At 43.9% G+C, this 23,221-nt stretch overlaps 1 protein-coding gene across 3 annotated transcripts in view; it reads right to left on the reverse strand.

The window, feature by feature from the left end:
• The window catches only part of TRPM3 (transient receptor potential cation channel subfamily M member 3), a 262,509-nt gene that overhangs the window by 36,161 nt on the left and 203,127 nt on the right, over positions 1-23,221 (reverse strand). For all 3 annotated transcript variants that reach the window (XM_057305538.1, XM_057305537.1, XM_057305539.1), the window contains one exon: positions 17,884-18,058. In XM_057305538.1, the coding sequence (XP_057161521.1) occupies positions 17,884-18,058 (175 nt within the window). The remainder of the gene's footprint in view (positions 1-17,883; positions 18,059-23,221) is intronic.

Genomic DNA, 23,221 nt, shown 5'->3' on the forward strand with positions numbered 1-23,221 from the left:
GCAGGGCACACAAAATCATGGCTTTTCATGACGGGCAGTAGCAACAGAACCTTAGCTCTGCTTTGCTGGGAAGACAGAGAGGCCTGCTGTTTGAGACCGTTTCTTTTGGCTTCATTGTTTCAGTGGGCTTGGTTTCCAAAGGACACGGCAGCATAGAGGAGGCTGGAAGATTTAGACAACTCAAAGCTCCTGCCTCTTTGTGGAGCTAGCTTCCTAAGACTCAACCCTACAGGCACGCCTGGTACACTTCCTCCTTCCCCTGGTGTTACCAATACCATCTTATCTCTGAATGGTACTGATGATGTGCCTTTTAAAGTGCAAATTTTGTTTCATTCTTTCCCAAATTTCAGTCCTTTGGGTAGCGCTCTTGTTAATTTGGCACATCTGCACATCACCAGTGCTATTATTTATTAATGTTTTGCTTTGAACCCATCACACCCTGACGTTGATGCAGATTTTAGCTTCAAAACACACACTAATATGCATGAACTCCTGTATTGCTGGGGCTTGTTACATTCATCTGGGAAGGCCTACTCTTTTTCTTCCCGTGTTCCTGTGGGGGAGGCACACCAAAGCAGACCTCCTTACTGTCCTTCATTTGTTAAGAATGCTGATGAACAGAGAGGTCCGCTCACTTGCTCAAGGTCACAGAGTTATCAGCGCTGACAGAACTGGGATTCAGAGCGTCTGGCTCCTGGGTCTGTCCTGGGCTGTCCCTGTCATCCGAATTCAACCCATTCTTAACCAAGTTCTTCACCCACACCAGGTACTCCCTAAATGTGAATTGTGATGGGACTCATGACCCCTCCTCAAAGCAGACTCTTCTGTAAGGCTTTTCCCCTGAGAATGCCATATCCAGGACATGCTGCTGGTACCCGGGGAGCCAACACCTTTTAGCTGGCTCTTCCCAATTTGTAATATTCGGAGCCATCTGTGAGCCACGTCTCATTTACAAATGCTTCATTCTTCTTGTTTACGTTACTGGGATGTTCACAGTTTTGATGATGAATGCTATTCTGACATTCTCCTAGGAGTCAGGTAAATCTCCTCTTGGGAGGGATGATGTTATTTTTCATGTGAGTGTCTAATTCATCCGCGATGGTGCTTCCGAGAGTAGCCAAGGCATCGCCATCCCAGTGCCACAGGAAACCTTCTGTGAGGCCCCACAGTGGCCCCAACACTGGAGGGAGCGCCCCTCCTGACTCTGGAAGCTACTGACTTCTGGAAGATTCCCTGCCCTCCCGACTGTCAGCATATGGTGGTGTGCTGTTACGGCAGAGCTGCAGATCCTGTTTTTAAATTCCATCCATAATTTAGAATTAAGTCACACGCTGGATCCCAGGAATTCTACTGTGACATGTTACACCAACCTGAGCTGCTTTTGACCTTAAACTCCACTCACACTGGTATTCTTTCTGGTCCCCGCTGAATGCATCTAGATCATTCCGACCACATGGTGTGGGTCCTTGCTGTTCCCTCTGACTGGAACATTCTCTCCCCAGTTCTTGCCACACCTGTTTTCATCATTCACGTTTCAACTCAATCTTATCTCTTCAAGGCCTTTCCCTGACCATCCTATGTCAAACTGCACCCCTAACTCCTCACCCCAATGACCCCCTTGTCTATTACTTGGGCCGACTTTCTTTATGGGATTTATTATGACCCCCAAATAGCTTATTTGTTTACTGATGGCCTATCTCCCTCTTGACCCCAGTAGGATGTAACTCCCACAAAAGAAGAGATCTCTTGTTTACTGCTTTCTCTCCAGGCCAACTAGGGCACTTGATAGGTAGTTGCTAAGTATGTAAGTGCCAGACTGGGGTCCAGTCTCCACAGTGAGGTACAGGGGTAAAAGAAGGACTGTGGGGTCAGCTGGATGGCAGCCCTGTTTTCATGGAGAAATAAGAACACAGGCTTCGGAGTTCGATAGGCCTGGGCTCCGTTCCACCTCTGTGTCCCTGGCCATGTGCCAGGGTCAAGTCATTCCATTTCCACTCCTGGTGCACATTCGCAGTAAACCAGCACTCAGCACGCTGCTCTGGGATATCACATGCCTGGTCTTGGGCCAACCGCCGTACCAGGACCTCAACAGATGCTAACGGACTTCCCCTCCCTTACAAATGCCAGAAGAAACCCATGAAACCCGTGACAGCCCTTGTAACACACTTGACAGCTAATAAAGAACTCAGGCGTCCTTACGTTTGGTACAATCTGCGTAAGTACACCTGCCATACATTTTTCAAAAAGCAGTGACATTTTCGATACTTGGTTATCTTATTCAGACTCCCGGGAGCATGTAGAGTCTTAAATCCACTGAAAAGAATCCAGCCTTTTAGTGCATGACCTGTTTGATAGAGGTGTCCCTCCCCTGTATATTCAATTACTTGCTCTGTAATAGAACCGTGTGCACCACATATAGTTTGGTGGCTGAACACCACATTCCTCAGGTGGCATAAGTGACTTTGAAGTACCTGTCGGCACCTGGCTTTCCTGGAACCGCACTGCAACTACTCAGTTCATAGTGGCCTTTTACTTCTGAAGCCCTTGTTCAGAATATTAAAAAGGGCACGCAGCAGACTTCATTCTTTTGCTTCAAGGACTGCGATTTTGTAAAGTTGGACCCCGTGGTCTACTCAGGAGAGAGTCACTGGCTCCAGCAAATGTTTAAAGATGGTTTTGAATCGGGTCCAGGGGTGCTCAAGTTGGGCAGTAATTACCACTATGGAGGCCGGTCACGGGGAGGGAGTGTGGGTCTCCTTCCCGTTTCATCCCAGATGAGGAGCTGGACTGACCGAACTGGACGATGTCACAGGACATCTGAGGTCACGCAAACCACTTTTTCTGTTAGTGCAGGATGGGGCTCTCCTGTTTTTAAAAAAGTCACTGGCTTTTTTCAGATATATACTTGGGAAGGGAAGTGTTGAAGTTTGCTAGACCTCGGCTAGATCAGCAACATTTCTGGTGAATTCTGAGTGATCGCTCAGGCCTCTGGGTTCTCATTCTTCACTGTAATGGCAGTTGGCTTTATTCTATCCAAATTTGGTGCCCAAGAGCAGGAGACGGGACCTATTGGTGTTTGCCAAAAGTGGTTTGTCACGTTGGCCATTGTGACGCCATCATTGCGTGACATCCGACTCGGTCTTAGATCTGAAGAGAGTGAGCAGAGCAGAGGGACAGGTGGAGCTCTGTAAGGGGTGGCACATGGGGGCCAGGGCACTTTGTTCCTGGCTTCAGGTTGTGAGGACTTGGGATCTTCTCAGATCTGTTTTCGAGGACTTTGCAGATGTCGAGAGCAACTCTCTCGTGCCATTTTTCTTTCAGAAGCAACAAGAAGTTGCATTTTGGATTCTGATAGACAAGGTTTGCTCAAGCTCAGCACTGCTGACATTTTGGCGTGGTTGATTCTCCCTTGGGGGGGGCCATCCTCGCATCCCAAGATGTGTAGTAGCATCCCCGGCCTCTATCATTAGATGCCGCTGGCCCCCTTCAAGTTGTGACAACCGAAAATACTTCTAGGCAGTGCCAAATGTCCCCTGGGGGCAGGGGGTGGGGTGAAACTGCCCCTGGTGGAGAACCGGTGGGGTAGACCTTAGCTGTGGGAGATTTCATGGTCACACGAAAACGGAGTATTCCAGCTTCCCTTGGCGGTCCTGGGGCTTTAAGGCCTTTGAGTTTCCTGGAAAATAGATTTCTTATAGACCTGCAGAGAGGCCAAGGAGGAACTAAAGGAAAAGATTTGATAGGGTGGTACCCAAATGCACTTGACTGTCTTCTCTCTCTTTCTCCCTCTCGTCTGCACCCGGCAGTCTTCTAGCAGTGAAGGGGGGGAGGTGGCGCAGATTAGGGGCACCCCGGCTGAACTGGACAAGCTGGAGCTGGGGAGCTTGGGGCCTTCAGACTAAACTGGGAGGGCCTGTGGATTTTTGAACTTCAAGCAATCCGGATATTGCGATTTACTGCCGGCAGCACGGAAGATGGTTTTTGGAGGCAGGCCGCGCATCCGCCGGGGCCCTTGGCAAAACTGCAATGTAGGCAAAGCTGTTTTGGCCACCACCTCTCTTTGTGAACCTCCCCCACGCCCTGTCTCCCTTTCTCTGCCCTCCAGGCACACAGTCGCCTGAGCTGTCCTCGGGCTGCTCAAAGTCTGCCTCGCCAGGCCTGAGCCATCTGCTTCCTTACCTGCCCCCATTTTAACTCTCCTTACCTGAATACTGATTTCAGCTATTTTGGGGGTTAAGATTAAAGATTCAAATACTTCACACTGAGGGGAGAAGAGTCAGTAGGTTTAACCTATTCAGGGGATGTCATGACTCTTGAAGCTTGCTACTTCTCTTCTAGAAGACATTTGGGAACAAAGGGCTTTCTGTGGCTTACCTAGTTTCCCTGAAACGAGCGTCCTGGTTGTGTATTTTCCCAGTCACAGTCTCCCCGCTCGGCAGTCACAGATTATGGAATCCATAAACTAGAGAATTAACTTGGAAAGGAGCTCCACACAAGGTGAGCTGTGATTTCCCATAAAAAAATGACCCAAATTCCTGAGCTTGGCCAACAAAGCCCTTTACAATTCCCCTTTCTAACCTCTTCTCCATTCATTCACTCAAACTTGGTGAAACAGATGGACACAGACCCTGGCACCCACTCTCCAAAAATGCATATTGTCCAGTGAGGGATATACAAAGCAAACCGGACAAAAATGAGAAAATGCCATGTGTTGGCCCAGGCCAGGTCAAGGAGGCCTGGGAGCACCTTGCAGGGGGTACTAACCCCAATGGCTGGTCCAGGGAGGGAGTCTCTCTATCTCCACATGCCTATACCGGACATACCTTGTCACCTCTCTCGCTTTGTACCTGACAGTCCCTCTGTCTAAATGCCCTCCCCTCACCTGTCTGGAAAACTCTTCATGATTCAGCTTCGCTATTCCCAGGAGAATACCTCTGACTGTACTTTGTCCTCTCTTGCTTTGCTTTGCCACGTCTCCCCCTGCTCACCCCTCAAACAAGTGTGTTTTCTTTAAGTGTATACATCCATTGCTTGGAAATATGTATCATGGTGATTTGCAATGATGTGTTTACTTGTCAGTCCTCCCCAGTAAACTTTCTTCAAAGCCACAGCAACAAATGTATCTCTTTTTGACCCCCAGCTCCTAGCACTGTGCCTGGCACACAGGAGCTCTCAGTAAATGTCACTGTATGAATGAGCTCATTCAAATTAGAATCTGGAAGATGTGATCGCAGGTTGCCTGATTTATTCTCTTTTATCTTACGTTGTGAGATTTCTATACAGAACTAGTCCATAAACATATACATCCGGTATAAAATGAAAACCCATGTAACCACAACCCAGGTCAAGAAATTGTTCCTCTCTATTCTTAACCCATCAGTGGGTGTCATCTACTCCAACTGAGTGTGTCACAGACAAGGACTCAAAATTCCATGTCTGACCTGAAGTTATTGGGGTCTCCTGCGAAGCATGTCTTCAGCTTGAACCTCAGGCCTGAGATTCCAGATACCACAAACTTGGCTAAAAGCCAAGCAATTCAGTCAAACATCACTTGGCAGACGCGGCCTGAAATCTAGCTACAGGAAGCTATTCGCTCCACTGGACAGTATCTTGTACAGATCTGGAGCACCTTACTCTCCCCCTACATACCGAGGCTGCAGGTTTATTTGGACTCTGCCACATTCGAGAAAAACAATGAACACGTGAGCCTATCTGCTAATAGTTAACCTGCGCGGAGATCAGTCTATTTTTTTGGTGGCTGTTAATACTGATCAGCTAAAATCTTGCCGTGTTATCAGAAGGGGCGTACTCTGCTCTGCTTTGAGTGGAAAGCAGCCATCTGCCTCACTGCATTTGGTCTGAACACTGTGCCTTTGGAAAGGCCTGCAGTTCCAGGAGGCATGGCAACCCCCTCAGCGCAGCGCAGCTCACAGCCGGCAGGGCTGACTGCACGGGTCTCATCCAGTCCCACTGCTGGGCCCCCAGCCCTCTCTTCCGTCCCCAGCTGCCCTCCACGAGCAAGCGCAGGCCAGTCAGCCTTCCTGCGTTCCTCCTCCTTCCCTTTATCCCTCCCTCTCCCCTTCCCTTTCTTTCTTTCTTCTCTTCTGTATAGCTGTCCAGCAGTAATTTCTACACACAGACTAGAATAAGGATTGTTCAATAAATATTTCTTGAGCCTGGCTGTAATTCTTTTCTTAAACATAAATTCAGCTAAATTTCAGCAAGTTGTCAATTCTAGGGTCCTCTGACTTCACTTTTCTTTTTTCTTTCTTTCTTTGATGCATGAATCCACTATCACTGTATTTAACTTAACTCAAATTAGAACAATTTTTTGGGCAAAGCAGACAAGAACCTTATCCTCTTTCTATTGCTTGCTTCTTGGGGTTTAATTCATGCATTGTTTTCTGAGAATCTACTATGTGACACAGTCTGAGATGCTGAGGCTACAGCAGGGAACAAGGCAGAGGTGGTCTCTTTTCTCACGGGGCTGGCATTTTAAAGGGTTTTTATATTCTAGAACTGAGCTGACCAATATGGTAGTCACTAACAACATGCAGCTATTTCAATTAATTAAAATTAAATACAATTTAAAATTAACTGTCTTCATACCAGCCACATTTCAAGGGCTCGCTAACCACATGTGGCTAGCAGCTAGGGATTGGACAGTGCAGATCTAGACCAGTCCCATCATCGCAGAAGAATCTACTGAACAAGGCTCTTCTGGAGGAATCTGCCAGACCTACTACCATTCTGAGACTTTAAGAAATCCCCATAGCAATACTTGGATGATTTATTTTGATACCAGATCACGATTCCTTTACATATAACCCACCCTTTGAAGCATGGAGCTTTGAAGTATAACTCCAGATATGCCAGTGAGTTTATTTTTATTTTGAGCATCCTGTTTTACTTACAAGACAGTTAAATCTGTGTGGTGGAATAGCCTTCTGAAATACTCATTTTTCCCTCTTGTCTTTCAAGCAGGTATTGGCTCTGTATCAGGGAAGGAGGGGCTGTAGGGCAGAATCCAGAAATAGCCTTTGAGTCTCTGGCTGCTTTTGTGATCCAAATGTATGAGCTCAGGACCTTCGAGCATTTGTAGAAGGGAAAATGAAAAGGAGGATTTGAGGGATAGGTACGAATGTCTCGGCAGAAGCAGGACTGGGGGAGAGAAGAGAGAAATGTTTGTGCACACAGGTGAGGGTGTTTGAGAGGGAATGCCAACTTGCATGTGCTTTGTGGACTCAGGCTGCATGGTTTTCCTGGCTGTTCTGTTGGGGGTAGTGGGATCGCAGAGGGATGAAGTGTCTAGGATTTGGGACAGCAGGGAGACATCATAAATCCATGAGACCTCAAACCGACTGGGGCAATGCACATTTTAGCAGCTAACTGTGTGATAATTCCACTCCATCCTGCCTCCAATCCAACCTTAACCGACCTCTGGGAAGGTAAAGAGGGATGAGCCTCAGGTTGCAATTTTCCTCCAGCTTATGGGGATGCGTGTTCAAAATAGAAATCGGTGGAATTATAATAAAAAATGAAGCTGATTTCCTGGCAGCATCTGCATTTGTGGTCTGGGAACCATACCCACTCCTCAAGCAGTGTGGTTTCCTTGCACACTAACTCAACAACCACAGACATCCCCTTTGGTCTGTTGTACCTGATTTGGTAGAGTACGTTTCTCCGGGAAGAAATAAAGGCACAAAGCAGTGTCACCTTCTGTATTTGGATAAAACATCAAATAGGAAAAACTGATTCCATGTTGGAGCTCTGGTTTCACACGTTCATCAGTGGAAGTAAGGGGGAAGGAAGCCAATGCCATCGCATAACTGGATGGTTTCGATGAGGAGTTAGCAAACTATTGCCCACAGGCCAAATCTGGCTTGCCTCCTGTTTTAGTAAATAAAGTTTTATTGGAACACAGCCACACCCATTCATTTATTTATTGTTGCATTGCGGAGTTAGACTGTAGGCTGTGTGGCACTCAATACCACCTGACCTTTTATAGAAAAAGTCTGCTGACCCTTTGGCTCAGATTACAAACTCCTGAACGACTAGGACAGTGTCTGTACCTCTCCTGTTTCCTGGTAGGACCTGCCTGGTGGGAGAGCAGGCGCAGAGCAGGGATTTGAGAAATATGGTAGAAAAGATCCTAAGGCTGAAATAAACTTTCCTGCTTCAAGAATGACCTCCTTCATGAACTCCTGGGAACATAAGGCTTTGAGTTACAGCATCAACTTCAAGCGTTGAAGGAGAAGCTGCAAAACGGTCTCTGTCATCTGTAACGAGAGAGAGAATCTCGTTGCCTTGTTACTATGGATGACCAGATCAACTGCTTTATATATAATCTGGGCGCCCATGGTCTCCTGCTCTGCATTGCCAGGAAGGGTCCCGAAGCTTCCAATACACATGGCCTGCGTGTCTTTCTTAGGTAGAGTTCTTCCAGGAGTGACCCTATGTGAAGGGGTCACGTGAAAGTCATTTGTTAAGGCCCTGCTCCAAAAGGGAAACTGGACAGAAGAAAGTGGAGGAAACAGAGTAAGCAGTGGGGAAAAAAACAAAAACAAAACCCCAACAAGGTGCAATTTCAGATGAAGTCCAAGCGTTAGCCTGATCCTACGGGGGATCCTTGGAGTATGAATTGCACTTCACATTCAAAAAGTGACTATGCTGTCCTGAAGATAGCAGCTTTTCCACTGAAGCCAAGAGTCAAGGGAACTGGGCTTTGATACCCTGTCATCCTTCCCTCCCCAGCAGGCAGGCCCTGGAGGTACAAAACCTCTCAGGCACTTGAGGCTCTCTGGGTGGTGAAGAGGTACCCGCAGCTCCAGGGTGAAGTTCATAGCCAAGAGCCCTTAGCATCAAAGCACACAGAAACTGGATGGTCTGAACAACACTTCGGTAAAGGGGAAGCGGGGGGATCTAGGTAAGGGGACTAACGGTATTTGCTACATGCCAGACTGTGTGTCTTCTCCACCAATGCTTACATGTGATTTGGGATTACACGCCATTTTGAATCATCCATATCATTTCTATGACATGGGTCCTCGCGTCTATAGCAGAATCTTTTTCCTCTTTTCTCTCATCCTTTTCCTTTTTCTTCAAAAGAAAATTATTTTGGAGGGGGAAAACAAAAAAAAAGCCACTTTTTGTTCAGGGTCTCCCTTGTTATGATTAAAAAGATAAAATGTTCAAAATTCACTTTGAGATTATATTATTTCTCTTGTAACATCTCCAAGGGGAAATAAATCCCTGAAGTTCTCTACCTACTCTGTAGAATGGCATTTCTTTTATTTGACCCAAGTGTACAACTTTCATACTTCAATGGATCCCTGGCTCGAGTACACTGGGATTTGGGGACCCATGTCATACGCACTTTCTCTGCAGACATTCATTTGGGGAGTTCTCAGACTCCAGACATGGTTGCTTTCATCTTTTGGAGCAAAGAGCCCTCATCTTCCTGATCTGTCCTCAAATTACAGCTTTTCATTCACTCCTTCGATAAGTCTGGCTGCTCTTCTCTGGCTCAATGCATTTATGTCTTTCTGACAGACAGTGACCAGCACCATCCGCAGCGTCCCAGGCACAGATACGCCACAGCTCCAGACCAGGTAACGAGAGCCCCTTTTGTTTTGCTTTTAATGCTGTTCTGGATGACGTTCAGCATCGCTTTGGGTTGAGTTATATACCACGCAGGTGTGTCTAGTATTCAATCTACAGTGATTATCTTTCCCTTCCTGTAGTCAATTGCATCTGACTAGGGGACAAACTATTATTGGTTTTTATGTCCATTTTTATTAATTTTTAAATTTTTTAAAAAACATTTTAAGTAATCTCTACACCCAACATGGGGCTCGGACTCACAACCCCAGTATCAAAAGTCATATGCTCTAATGACCGAGCCAGCTAGGTGCCCCTATTATAGGTTTTTACTGACTACTTTCGTCTTAAACATGCTCTTAGTACGCCTTTCTGTTATTTTCTACTGGCGCACACATGAACTCTTTCCAAAGTCCTTCACTGTTAGCTTACTATTCAGCATTGCCAGAGACTTTAGTTTTTTCTCTAAATCTTACAGAATCCCATTTTATTTTTGCATGTGCTAAAGAGGACAAGAGTTTTAAAGAAAACACTGATTTGCTTCTATGTGGAGGGGTACATACTTTTTATATCTCTTGTCTCCGTGATAAGTTAGCTCCCACAGGTGACAAAATTGTTGCCACAACTAGATGGGAAGCTAACTTTTCTCTCCCAAGTAAACTTTTTGGGAAATGGTTTAGAGCTTTTTTGAGAAAGTTTCAAAAATTTTAAATATATCCCATCTGCTGGTGCTTTATTTTCCATGGGGTTATGTAGGACTGCTTGGAGTATTTGTAGAAATACAAGTAGAAAAAGCACAGGCTTTGGAGTCAGGCGAACCTACGATGTACCAAACACACTCTGTTACAGGCAGAGTTTACAACAGAGGCTGAAAATGGCCAAGATGGGCCAAGCGCTACATTTAATTACAGGCAAGGTATCAGCAACTACGCAGTTAAAGAAAAATGGAATACTCCAGGGTGATACTAAGAGCTCATTCTTGCGAAAGGTAACAAAGGATGATGCTTCTCTAGTATCACAGGCGACTGCTCATTTCAAAAGGAGAGCCTCCCCCAAGACAGGAGAATTCTCCAGGCCATCTGGGGTGGTTCCTCTATAGAATCTGGTTGTTCTGCGTCACTACACAAAGTTTCCACTTCCATCCATTGAGGGCATCAGAACAATTTATCTTCAACACAATCTTGGAAAGCTGAGCAAATGCTGCTCTAGACTGCCTATGAGACCTAGCTGCCATTAGCCTAATTTGGCCCCTTATTCTACTAGGGCTTTAGTCTTCAAAACTCGAAATAGTTATTCCCACCCTACTTCTCTTACCTACCAGCCTCCGCTTCGACAGTGCAAGTTCCTCTGGTCAACTATCCGCCCGTATGCTTCTGTCCTCATGTGATGTTGGGCTCTCTGCCCACAGAATTTTCTCATCATTTCTCCCTTGCCTCTCTTTCCCCAGAGCCTTCTGGAACACCCTTTCATCGAACACATACTCCTCTGCTTTCTTATACTTCTACAACCCCAGTCCCCATTTTCTTGCCTTAACTAAATCCCATTTTACAAAAAGACACCACTTCCTTCAACCTTCTCACATGAAAATCGCACATTCTTGTACATCCAGCTTCGTGGCTCCCGGAAGTAATGCCTGCACCATCACTGACTCTTTGCCTCTTCCGACCCGCTGCTTTTCACTCTTGTACAAAAAGCCCTTTCTCCTTTGAGTTTCAGGTAATTCTGATCAAAGTCTTCCTGTCCACTCTCTCTCCTGTTATTATGGACACTTCGACAGCTGCAGTGACAAACACAGAAGAACCTAGCTTCAAGATGCTTGACCTCAATTCCAGCATATCCTGGAATCCATTCTGGACCTTATCATTCTCCTAAATTGGTCTACCTCTGCACTCTGAATATCAGTTTACCATTCTCTGACCACAACATCTTACCAGCACACCTCTTGGGATCCTTAGTTCCCAAAGCACTTGGTACTCAGGCCAGGATTCTCATCCTTTGGTCCTTCTTCCTCTTACGCACTTACCAACATTATACCTTTATTTTCTTCTTCCATCTTAGACCTCATAATGCACAACTTGAAACCCTTGTAAGCATCTTCAAAAAACCTAGTCTCCTTTCTTTCTGCCATATTGGCACAGCAACGATTCAATCTTGGATTAATCCAGCTATTTGTTTTTCCTGATCTGGGCTGCTGAGTCTTGATGAGAAAACAGAAAACCTAACTATGCAAATAGGTGGCCCTAAGCAATCCTTTGAAGTGTACTTAGTGACTTTCCTGAGTGGTGATTACAAAACATTACTCTTTGTCTCAAAGCCCCACTCATTGATCTTCCTCCTCCCCTTGCCACCGTCACCCAGACAGACACAACACTTCTCTCTCTCTTCCCTAGTAGATGCTTTGCCTTGCTGCTCATTTACTCTTAAATCACTGTAGTTTGTTTTTGCATTCACTCCTGAAATGAAAATTCTCTGGCCAAAATTACCAGTGACTTCCCAAAGGTCTAGCTGAATGAACTTTTTCTAAATATTCGGCTAATTGTTGTCCTCTCTTGCTTTTGATACTGTTGACTCCTCCATTCTACTGTTCTGCTCTGGCCTTCTTTCTCTACTTGTGCTCCCTGGCAAGCTTACCCACTTGCATGGCTTTTACTAGAATTATATTCTTGATCCCCAGACCTGTATCTCCGGTCCAGCTCTTTCTACTTAGCTCCAGAGATCCATGTTCAAAATAGCCTGCTTCATGGTTTTCCTGGAATTCCCATGGGAACCTCAAACTCAATCCCACCCCAACTGAGCAAATCTCCTCTCCCCATAGTTCTTCCTCCTAGGTTCTCTATCTCCCTAAATGACATCATTCTTTCAACTGAGCCAGAAACCTTAGAGTGACCTTCAACTCCTCCATCTTAAATCCTCATCCACTTCCCCATTACCACCCTGTGCACCATCTGACTTCTGCCCAGGTCCTTCTGATTTGACCTTCTTAAAGTCTCAGGCTGCCTATCCTCGCCATCCCAACTGCTACTGCATTAGCTAGTGTGTTCTCACCTCCTCCCATCTTCATATTTTTGCTTGACAGCGCTCACTAAAACATGTCAGATCATGGTACTACCCTGAACATGGAGTATAAGTCTTCCAAGATCTATACTCCTGTCTCTCTCTTCAGACCCATCTGTCCTGCTTCCTGCCTCCCACCTCTCACCCTACAGTCAGCCATATTAAACTGCCTGCTGTGCCTGGAACTGTCCATGCTGAGTCTCAGTTTGGAATGCCATTCTTCTCCTTCACACCCCCCTGCTCCCATCTGCCCCGCAAATATCTGCTCATATTTCAGGTCTCAGCTCAACCTTTCCATTCTTTGCAAGGCTTCATCTGTTGTGCCCCCATCTCTCACCCTAGGAAGAACCGACTACTTTTCTTTGGGGGCTCCGTCTCCACATATATATTGTCAATGTCAGTTTGCCTCTCTTGGACGGTAAACTTCCTTAAAGACAATATACTCTGTCATGTGCATCTCTTTACCTCAGTGTCCGGCTCATAGTAGGATCAGAATAAATAACCACTGAATGAAGAATGAATGGATTAAAAATGGAGCCTAACCTGTGAGCAAAAGCTAAATGAATACTGTGATAGTGAAACAAATGTTGATTACTATAGCGTACTGAATCATCCCAAAGGCTTGCCTGCAGACAGCTCTGCTGTTTGTAAGCTCACTAAGTCTCAGTCCGCATTAGCAAACAAGTGGGGTGCGTATTCTCTAGAATGTAAACTGACTTTCAGGGACAGAAAAAGGGGGGTGGTGCCTTCTGCTGGCTTGCTTCCTTAGCAATCTGCGAAAACAAAACCCAGCAAAACAATTCCCCCTTTCCCAAAAGTTGGCACTGGCTCAGGTTTTTCTTTTCCAAAGTACTTCCTTTGGTCAGGCAACACTCCCCACGCTATAGCCGTTAGGCATTAGTGTGCTCTGAATCCACGAGAGAAGGTCAGTCCTGAATACCAAACAGCTGTAGAGCCCTGAATTTCCAGAAGTGGAGTCTAAGGATCCGGATGCGTAACAATAGCCATCTTCTCTGTTCGTGCTGTTCTAAGCGTTGCCGTAAGCAGGCATATTTTAGAGACCGGCCTCGAGCTATCCTAACTTCTACATGTGAAGTGAGGAACACATAATTTGAGACAGAAAAGTAAACAAGGCAATGTTTTAGCTTTACATGTACATAGAGGCTCCTTGTTTCCTGACAAAAACAACGCTTCAAATCCAGGCAACATCACAGAGACACCAAGGGTACAAAAGACCGAGGTTTTTGTTTGTTTGTTTTTTAAATAGCAGAAACTTTTGTAATAAGTACATAAATAAAATAGAGCAACACCAAACCAAACCACAACAAAAATAAGCCTCTTACTCCAGATTACCTATCAATTTCAGATGGAAAGCCCTAGGCAGTAAGAGAAAAAAAACAAAACAAAACTGACCCATGCATTAAGTAGATTGGATAGTTAATTTGGGCCAAGGGGAACAGTCAAATAATATTAAGTGGTTATGGTAGAAAGTAAGTTTTGGATAGTCTGCTTTCACATTAGTACCCAAACTTGTAAAAATACTCAGAGCAGCAGAAAGAAGGACTAAATTTAGACCCTGATTTAATGCATTCAAGAGCGTGATTCATTCTCCCCTTGCCCCGGTACAGCCTGGGTAATCTGTGTGTATGGCAGGCAACACAAGGGTGCCCTGTGAATAAAGGGAAGTTTCGTTCATTCAGAGGCTCAAGGAAGTTAGAGACACCCCATCTTCTCGGCCAACAGAGGTGTATTTCTAGGTACCTCAGACACCATGGAACCAGATTTCTCAACTGGTGAGAGTCCCTCTAATATTAGCTTTGCCCTGGCCTTGGCATGAGTGTGCTGGAAATTTATTCTGTTGCTCCTTTTCTCTAAGTGGCTTTTCCCCCCTCAGGCTCTAGTGGGATCCTGACCAGCTCTCAGATGCCATGCAATACGGGTCACCTTAATGAGACACTTAAAAGGATGTCATCATTTGGTAGCAATGCGTTTAGCAAGCTGGGGCCCGAGTCACTGAACGGTAGCCCATAGATCGGGTCTTAGAGAGCTGCTGTTATATAGAACTTAAACATCAACCTAATGACAACGGCAAGGTCATCTCTCATTAGTTCATCAGGGCGCTAGGCAAAACACCCTGGCAGAGCGGACCATGACTGTCCCTTCCCAGTTTCATTATCTGCTGCTGCAAATCACGACCTTGCACGCACATCCGCTCCTGACACAAAGCAAATATTTTAGCTTCACAGATAATTGAGATTCACGCCGGACTACCGTTTGTGTTAATCTAACCTAGTTTAGAGGTGAAAACCCCCTACATTATTTTGTGATTTTACAGTGACTCCATTCTTTCTTATTTCTTTTGCTTTCAGTCTTTAAGCACATTTGGAAAGTAACCTCAGAAGTCTCATTCTAGCTCTTTAGGCCTTACTGAAAAAGTCTCTGGGTTTAGGACAAACTACAAGGAAAAAAATGTATATAAAAAATCTGTATTTCAGTAACACTGCCTCCCGGAAATGAGGGCATTAAAGCTGTACTCCCTGCTGAGGTAGAAGACAGATGTTAATAAGCCACCCCTTGGGCCCCATTATACATCCATGTACATTCGTCCCAAGAAAGATTATTTCCCCAAACATGAAATGGGTTCAGCAGTTTTGCAGTTCAAAACAAAAGGAGTTAGATATGCAGCACGTGCAGCACATTAGAAATGAGTCACTCTGAGAAGGTGTCTGTGAACGAGCAGCACCGGAGAGGCCCCCACAGGGGCACTTCCCCAGGATGGGACTGGCAGACCCCAGGCGGGGTCGCGGGTCCAGGTGGATATGAGATCCAATCAGCCTGAACACATGCTTCACAGACCAGCCTGGACACGGCACAGAAAAGAGGCAAGACACCGTAGGGCAGCGTAAATGATTTGTACCTTTCTCAAACAGCTCGGTTCTTGGGTCTCCCAGGCAATTCTGAGTGGTTAGGTGGGGCAGTCACCCAATGCCCCTTGGTCTTGTCCAGTGCCATAACATGAAAATCGAATTCTTTTAAAGATAGGGATGGATGTTCAATGACCTTGGCCAAATGTAATGACAGATTTGGGGGCAGCCTCCTATGTCCATTTGAGAAAGGACAAATACTCTTTAGCACTCTAAACAGCAAACTGGCTGATTTAGCTTAGAACAGTGGCTACCATTGCAGCCAATTTTGGAATGTCAAGAAGGAAGGTAAGTTGGGGAAAGGTATCATGAAGGTTGCATCCATCCAAGGCTAGGTCAGGTCTATATTGAGATTTGGGGTAGAAATTTATTCTCACACACGTACAGCACCACAGATCTAATGAACAATAAGGGATAGCTATTTTCATACTTCACTCACACAAAACACCTCTCTTCCATCTCTGGGGGTGGGGGGTGGGGTTCCAGTTCTAAACTACAATCAGCCCTTCTTTTAAAATAACAATAATAAATCCTCTTATTCAGCCAGATGGTGGTGTCTGTTGCACTAGGTTGGGCTCATAGTACAACATCAATAAATGGCCACTTGTAGAGGGACAGACAGAATCCCATTTATAAAACACACCTACCCTTCCTGCCTTCTCCCCTCCCAAAATGTTGCACTGTCAAAACACCCATGGGGTTTTAATCTCATTTTGGGGAAGAAAGGAAAACTAAAAAAGGCAAAACGATGTACGTGGAAAGCAATTTCTTGAGGGAAAACAATACATTTAATCTCCAAGGAGCGTGATCATAGATGGGCTTTTACGTTATTTTGCCTTTAGGGACCGTTTGAAAGGAGGGTCCCCAAAGGGTTTTCCCCAGGCCCTGGAAAGCTGTCTCAGTGAAGGCTGCACATTGCCAACCAAAGATATTACAACCAGGAGATGGAGTTAAAATTCTTCCTCAGTGAGATTGGCCAAGTCTCCTGAAATGAGTATTTGTTCCAATTAGGTGTTCCAAAAAGCCTTCTTGCCTCAGATGACTCATTTTAAGAAAGGTATTTGTTCAAAATCCATCACAGGGGGGGAAATGACATATTAATGTGTCCTGTTGCCAGCGCACACATGTCCCTCACAGGCCCAGAGGGCTCACGCTCTCTAGTACTTGTGCCTTATTTACTTGGTGTCAGTCCTACCTGGGATAGGCCGGGGGGAGGGGCGAGGGGAGGGGGGGTGCCGACTGCTCTCTGCTCCTGCTCTTCCCAAACCTGGTTATGTAACCCCGATCCGTGTCCACAGTCCAGGGCTCAGATGGCTGGCTTGTCAGCAAAAAACGTTTCAAAAATGTTAGTTCGACAATGTTGGAGGGATGTTATTTCTAGAGCTAAACTTCGCAGGGAAAATGAGAAATAATAGTTGCTTCAGGGATTCAGCTCTTCCATACTGGAAGATACTTCTTTCCCGATGCTTTCTTCCCAAATAATTTCCCAGTGCCTGGTGTGCCCTGACATTTGGTCCAAATAAAAGGCTGGAACAGATTCTAGGATACAACTACCTCCAAACTCTGTATAAGAGAGTATTTCTTATAGAGAATCGGCATCTATTAGGGCATGAAACATGGGGGGTCTGCTGGCGCTCGCTCCTCACACTGACTCATTTCATGATATAGATACTGTTTTGTTTTGTTTTTTTCCCTGGCATTTACAGCAAGCAACTCAGTTTATAACCTAAGGCATTTTCCATACTTCCAGGCAATGAATACTAGCTTCTTTTGAGTCTCAATAGCACATAATTTAAGACAGTGGGGAAAGGAGCTGAAGAATATTTTCCATTGCAAGGAAAACACCATGCAGATGTTTGCCCTCCTGAATTCTGATGGCAAAATGGAGAATTATTTATTTGTTCTGAAGTCAAACCCAAGGAATTTAGTTTTTACAGGCTGGGGGCTGGGGTAGGGGTGGGGAGTAATTGTATATTAATAATATTGAAATATTCAACACATGGCCCTAGGATTTTGAATCCCCAAATAACTGAGATCTTTTGATATTGTTCTTGATCAAATTTGGGATGTCAGATATTGATCTGTGTCATAGAAAGGACATACCTGCAGAAACACCCGAGGACTACTTTGTGAAAACTGTATATTCGACTTCTGTAATTGTTTTTTTCCTCCAAGATAGCAAGCTAGGAATCGGTCCTCTATCTTGAGCCATTTATTGAGAACAAACAAATGAACTCAGAAAAGACATGACCCAATTGAGGTTCAATACCTGACTTTGGTGTATGAGAATCATAAACTTGCTTACGGTCTATCTGGTCCGCAAACACTTCCCCATAAATCATCCAATAGGGCATGTAGAAGATGTTCTTGGCCAATTTCCATGATGGCTCTTCATTGGGAAAGAGAATGGCTTGCCTGGCGACCCCAAAGCTCATCAGTACCACCAGCATAATGATGACAAAGTACATCATGTCTATCATCTGGAAGGGTGGGGAAGCAGAGGGAGAAACAAAAGAAAATCCATATGACTGAATGTTCCTATGACACCAACACTGATGGAAACCTTTGAAGGGGCTTCACTTTTAACACTATTGCTAAGGGATACATAGATAGCTGTGTCCAAGTAAGAAAGAGAACACTTGGTCTATTGAAGCAATGTCCACAGAACTTCACCAGTAACTCAAAAATCATTTTTAAAAAAGCACACACAGTATGGAACTCCCTCATTTTTCATTGTTGTCTGTGCCATCTAGTCAAGACTAGGCATGGGAGTCATGTGAAGCTCAGGTCTCTCCATGAATCTAGTACTAATTTTGTCTCTGTTCCTGGGAAGGGCAAATGTCCTCCTTGGGTCTCTTTCTTCTTAGCAAAATTGAAATTGGGATAATTGCACTATTTCAAGAACTACTGCAGTGCTGTAAATTCCCTAAGGTTGAAAGGCTAATGAAGAGTTGGAACGCTCAAGAAAAGAAACATTTAATAACAAAGCTAGGACAACCCAAATATCCATCATTTATCTTCCTATTCTTGTGGCCCCCACCTCATCGTCCGGTATTGTACCACAAACCAGTCCCTCAGAGAACCATTCTTTCTGTACTTAATTCTCTTGCAGCATATCCTGTCAGTCATGGAAGGTGTTTTGGTAGGCAATAGAATCAGGTTGCCTCATGGCCCATTTCTGTGTCTGCTGTTGAAATGTTGGATTTTCATCTTGACATGTTTATAAAATTCTCTTGACTGCATTTGAGCACAATGTTATCTCTTGTTCCTCTTGATTCCTTTCTTTTTTGCTTGTTTTCATGATACATATTATCTGGGATCTGTTTCTCATATGCCAAATTACTTTCCTTTTATCACCAAAAATAGATGGGGATGTAATAACTATTATTTTGCCTGGCCCGAACCCATTGCCTCCTTCTTTTAGAAGCAGTTCCCACCCATTTTGGCCACAAAGAGAGGTGTCTTTTCCAGGCTAGGTTAATCCCGGTACCTCACCCTCTGGCAACAGTGATAGGAGGTAGGCATGTGACATAAGATGGGCCAACCAGAATCCTTTCTTCGGATTTTTTTCAACTGAAGCTGGGAGAGAGAGAAGCTCCCTTTCTTTCTCTGTAATGATATGAATTCAGAGTGTCTAAGGCTGAGGCTTCCACTAGCGAAACTGATCAGGAGTGAATGAAGCCGATATTCCAGACAGAGAGAGGGTATGTCCTGACAGTGGTTGAGGGCCTGTTTCATTTTGCCCTGCTACCAGTCAGTATAACCCTGCTGGGCTTAAACTAGCTGGAGATTGGCTTCTATCCCTCACATCAGACCATCTAATACAACAGACGACCTTCTCTTGGATATCAAACTTCCTGAAGGGATACCCATCCACAAAGAGACACTAATGATAATTTTATCAATGATAATAAAGGCTTTAAATTTGCTTTAAAATTTTATTTTAAAAGAATATATTCCATGGTGCCTATTATTAGAAGTAAAACACTAGAGCCTTCCTCTTTGCCTGAGGACACTGGGGGCTCAATATATTTTAGGTCAATTAATCAACTGTCAAGGCAACTTTCAAACCCTGCTCTCAAGTGTCGTCTGACTTTGAGACTAAATAAGAATCCCTCAAAACTTGACGTTCATTCACATTTGTTCGCTGTTTCTAAAAATATATGCTACTTAGTTGGTTATTCCTTTCATAGTATAGTGGCCTCAGAACTCTCTTAAAAGTGAACAAGCCAGTTGTGCTGAAACAGTTTTATAGGAAATATAGGCCTATTCATCCCCTATTTTGTAAAATTCTTTCATCCTTTATTTACAACAAGTTCTATCAATGAAAAAAAAAAAAAAACACCAATCGGTCCTTCATGTTGTGTATATGGCTTGATTAAAAGGTGGGTGGGAAGAGGAAGGTATGTACTCATGAAATTTAGGAGCCAGTCTGATCCAAGAAAACGCAGCCAGTACACACAGCAACTGTTCTAATTTAATTTCTCAGGACTGTTTTCATTCAGATCGAGTCTGCTATCTACCCAAAGGGCCAAAACAACCAAAGACAAGAAACATTCTTCCCACTCAACTTCATAGATTTCAAAAACCAAGACCACACAAATACCGAAATTTGGTAGAGTGCAGAAAGAGAACGTTATTAGTAAAAACTAGGGCTGGGGACCTCTGTTTTTTAGCTATATTGTCCAGTTGGTTCAATAAGAAGAGAGCTGATTCTGTCTCACTCTTGTAAATATCCGTTGGTTGCATCCTGTACAGGTGTTAGACCACCTGAGTTTCCATCTTGACTCTGATAATAAAAGAGCTTAGGTGGTCACGTGCAAGTTCCTTAATCTTGGCTTTTTTTTCTTCATTTTCAAAATGGGGATAATAGAGACTAACAATGCATATTAATTTTGTAAGGATTAAATGCGGTAACACGTGAAGCAATGTGGGTAAATCTCTGTAAATGTTAATGTATTGTTGTTATTATTAGCATTGGATGGTCAGGCTGTGAAGTCCGACCCATATGAGCTGGAATCCTGCCTTTGTTCTTTGCCCAGTTTCAGTTTATTTCATTGCCAAACAAAGATACTAAAAGCCATTTCATAGGGTTGTAGTGATGATACGTCTGACATGGTGTTTGGCACAGAGTAAATGAGAGCTATTATTATTGTTGTTTTTACTCTGCATTATATAAGTGAGCTGAGTCCTAGGCTTAGAGAATTGCATTGCGAAGTGGAATATGAAGGAAAGGGGTCAGGATTCTAGTAAGCGATCCTGAATTTAAAGATCAGTTGGAATCCTATTTGATCAGTATTGTGTCCAGGTATCTTAGTGGCTGTCTGTCTGTCCCTTACCACAGGGCACAGTGAGTTACTTGGCTATTTAGTACCGAATAGGGACTCTCTAATGTTGAGGGGCTTTCAGAATAATCACATCTGGGCACATTTTGTTAAGCTTCCCGCCTAGCAGTCCATCTGGCTCAGTGATAAATTCTATAGGCATATTCTACCCACCTTCTGGATCAGTGACTCAATTATTGAACTAAGTATCTTAAGAGCTCCACGAAAGAGAACAAAGCCACCAAATATACTCATTTTTCTACTTATTCTTGACTGATAAGTGAAATCATTCATAAGTTGGAAGGTAGAGAAAATGCGGTACATCTCTCTTGCTCACTCCATAGTAAGGTTTCATTCAAGTCAAAACTGGGGATAATTATGCCACTATTAAAATGATAGACGGGGATTTTACAATAAGCTTGCTGTTTTAGTGTGACTTTAGATATTTCAAGTCTTTCAATGACACCCAACCTTTTTAAAGTAATATATTTGGCTGGCTTCAGACTTCGGATCTTATTTACTGAAACAAAACAAGGCAACCGATCAATTAGAAAAAACAAGCCATCAGATTATGTAATTGTCTAGTGTGGTGGTTCTCAACAGAGAGCACTTGTGTCCCCAGGGGACATATGGCAATGTCTGGAGATGTTTTTGTTGTTGTAAGAGTGTGTGTGTGTGCGTGTGTGTGCGCGTGTGTGCACCTACCCTACTGGCATTAGTGGGTAGAAGCCAGTGAGGCTGTTAAACATCCTATGATGGACAGGACAGCCCCCACAACACAGAATTACTTAATCTGAAATATCAATAGGGTCCAGGTTGAGAAAACTTGGCCTAATTTTGTCGCTGTTATAATTCTTCACTTTCATTGGGTCCGTTTGAAAATACATTTGAGAATCTCATGGAAGCTTATCCTCTCTGTTCAGGAAATTCATACACCCACGTATTTTTTTATATATAAATCGGGTGGAGGGTCCACCAATCCCTTCTCCTAAATCTCTCCCAAAGACTCTAAGTTGAGAGTCTCTGCTTTTAGACATCCGAATCTTTACCACAATCTCAAATTCATTACTAAAACACAGAGAAGATTATATAACAGGCTGTGCAACAGAGTAAGATACACATTTTTTATCTAGTCAAAAATCCCAATTAACTGGGATTCGGTTTTGAGTAAATAATTCAGGCTCGTTGAATTCAAATTTTCCTCTCTAGAATGGGCTTGGTGATATTTCCCCTAAGCAATACTGGTGCTATAAATCTCAAGCTTTTGTAGCAAAGGGTTAAGAATAGAGCAGACTAACCATGCTCACCAATTCTCCCCTCCCCCCTTTTTTATACTTCAACAAACATAAAACGAACTCAAACACAACAGGCGCAATTTTATCAACTACCTACTATGAACCAGACCCTAGAAGCTGTTGAGCTTGTTATTTCTGATCATCACAACAACCTTGCAAGATACACCCTTGCATTCATTAGAATTACTTTAAATGAGTAAACAAAGTCTTAAAGAGCTTAAATACATTGCCCAAGGTCTCACAATCCCTTCCTTTTGGATTCGAATTCTCCTCTTTGCATGTGTTTGTCAGTGCTGTTGTGGGAAGAGTCTTGGTTATTTAAGATGCATTTCAGTAGTTATAGATGCACATGCACACTACTACTAATAATAGCAAATATTGATTTGCTGACCTAAAGGTCAGCAGCGATGATGTATATAGGAAAACTTGACTGAGAATGATAGAGGACATCTATTGACTAACGGTTGGTTTTCAACAGCTCACGAGTAGAAGTGGAGTGGAGGTTACTAGCGCAGAGGTTTTTCAGTAAGAGGTGTTTACCATGGCAGGAGGGAGATATTTGGCTTTTTTCCATGTATGCCTTGTAAAGGTGAAGTAAGGGACATTTACTCAAATTCAACCTAACTCAACTCAGCTAAAATAGATTATATTTTCTTCCCTTTGTGTAGGGAAAGGCATTTTTCAAGCACTTTATTAAAAAAAAGAAAACATGTTACAAATCGAAAACTCTGTTAAAAAATTGGAGTGGACTCCTCCTGCAAGATCCAGCTAAAATGTAACCTCCTTGGGAAGCCTTCCCTGCCCTACATTGTCTTTTCCATGCTCCTTAATACTTAAATGCGTCTCTGTCACAGCATTCGCACACCGTACGGTAATTACTTCTCTTTCTCTCATCTTTGATCTCACGGAATGAGCTCCTTTATACACCCAACTCCTACTCTAGTGCTTAGCACAAAAGAGATGATCTGTGTATGTTTTTCTTTAAGTAAATGGGTGAGTGATGGTTAATTTTCCAGTGATGTAT

Source organism: Ursus arctos, unplaced genomic scaffold, assembly GCF_023065955.2.
Source record: "Ursus arctos isolate Adak ecotype North America unplaced genomic scaffold, UrsArc2.0 scaffold_33, whole genome shotgun sequence".
Classification (NCBI taxonomy): Eukaryota; Metazoa; Chordata; class Mammalia; order Carnivora; family Ursidae; genus Ursus; species Ursus arctos.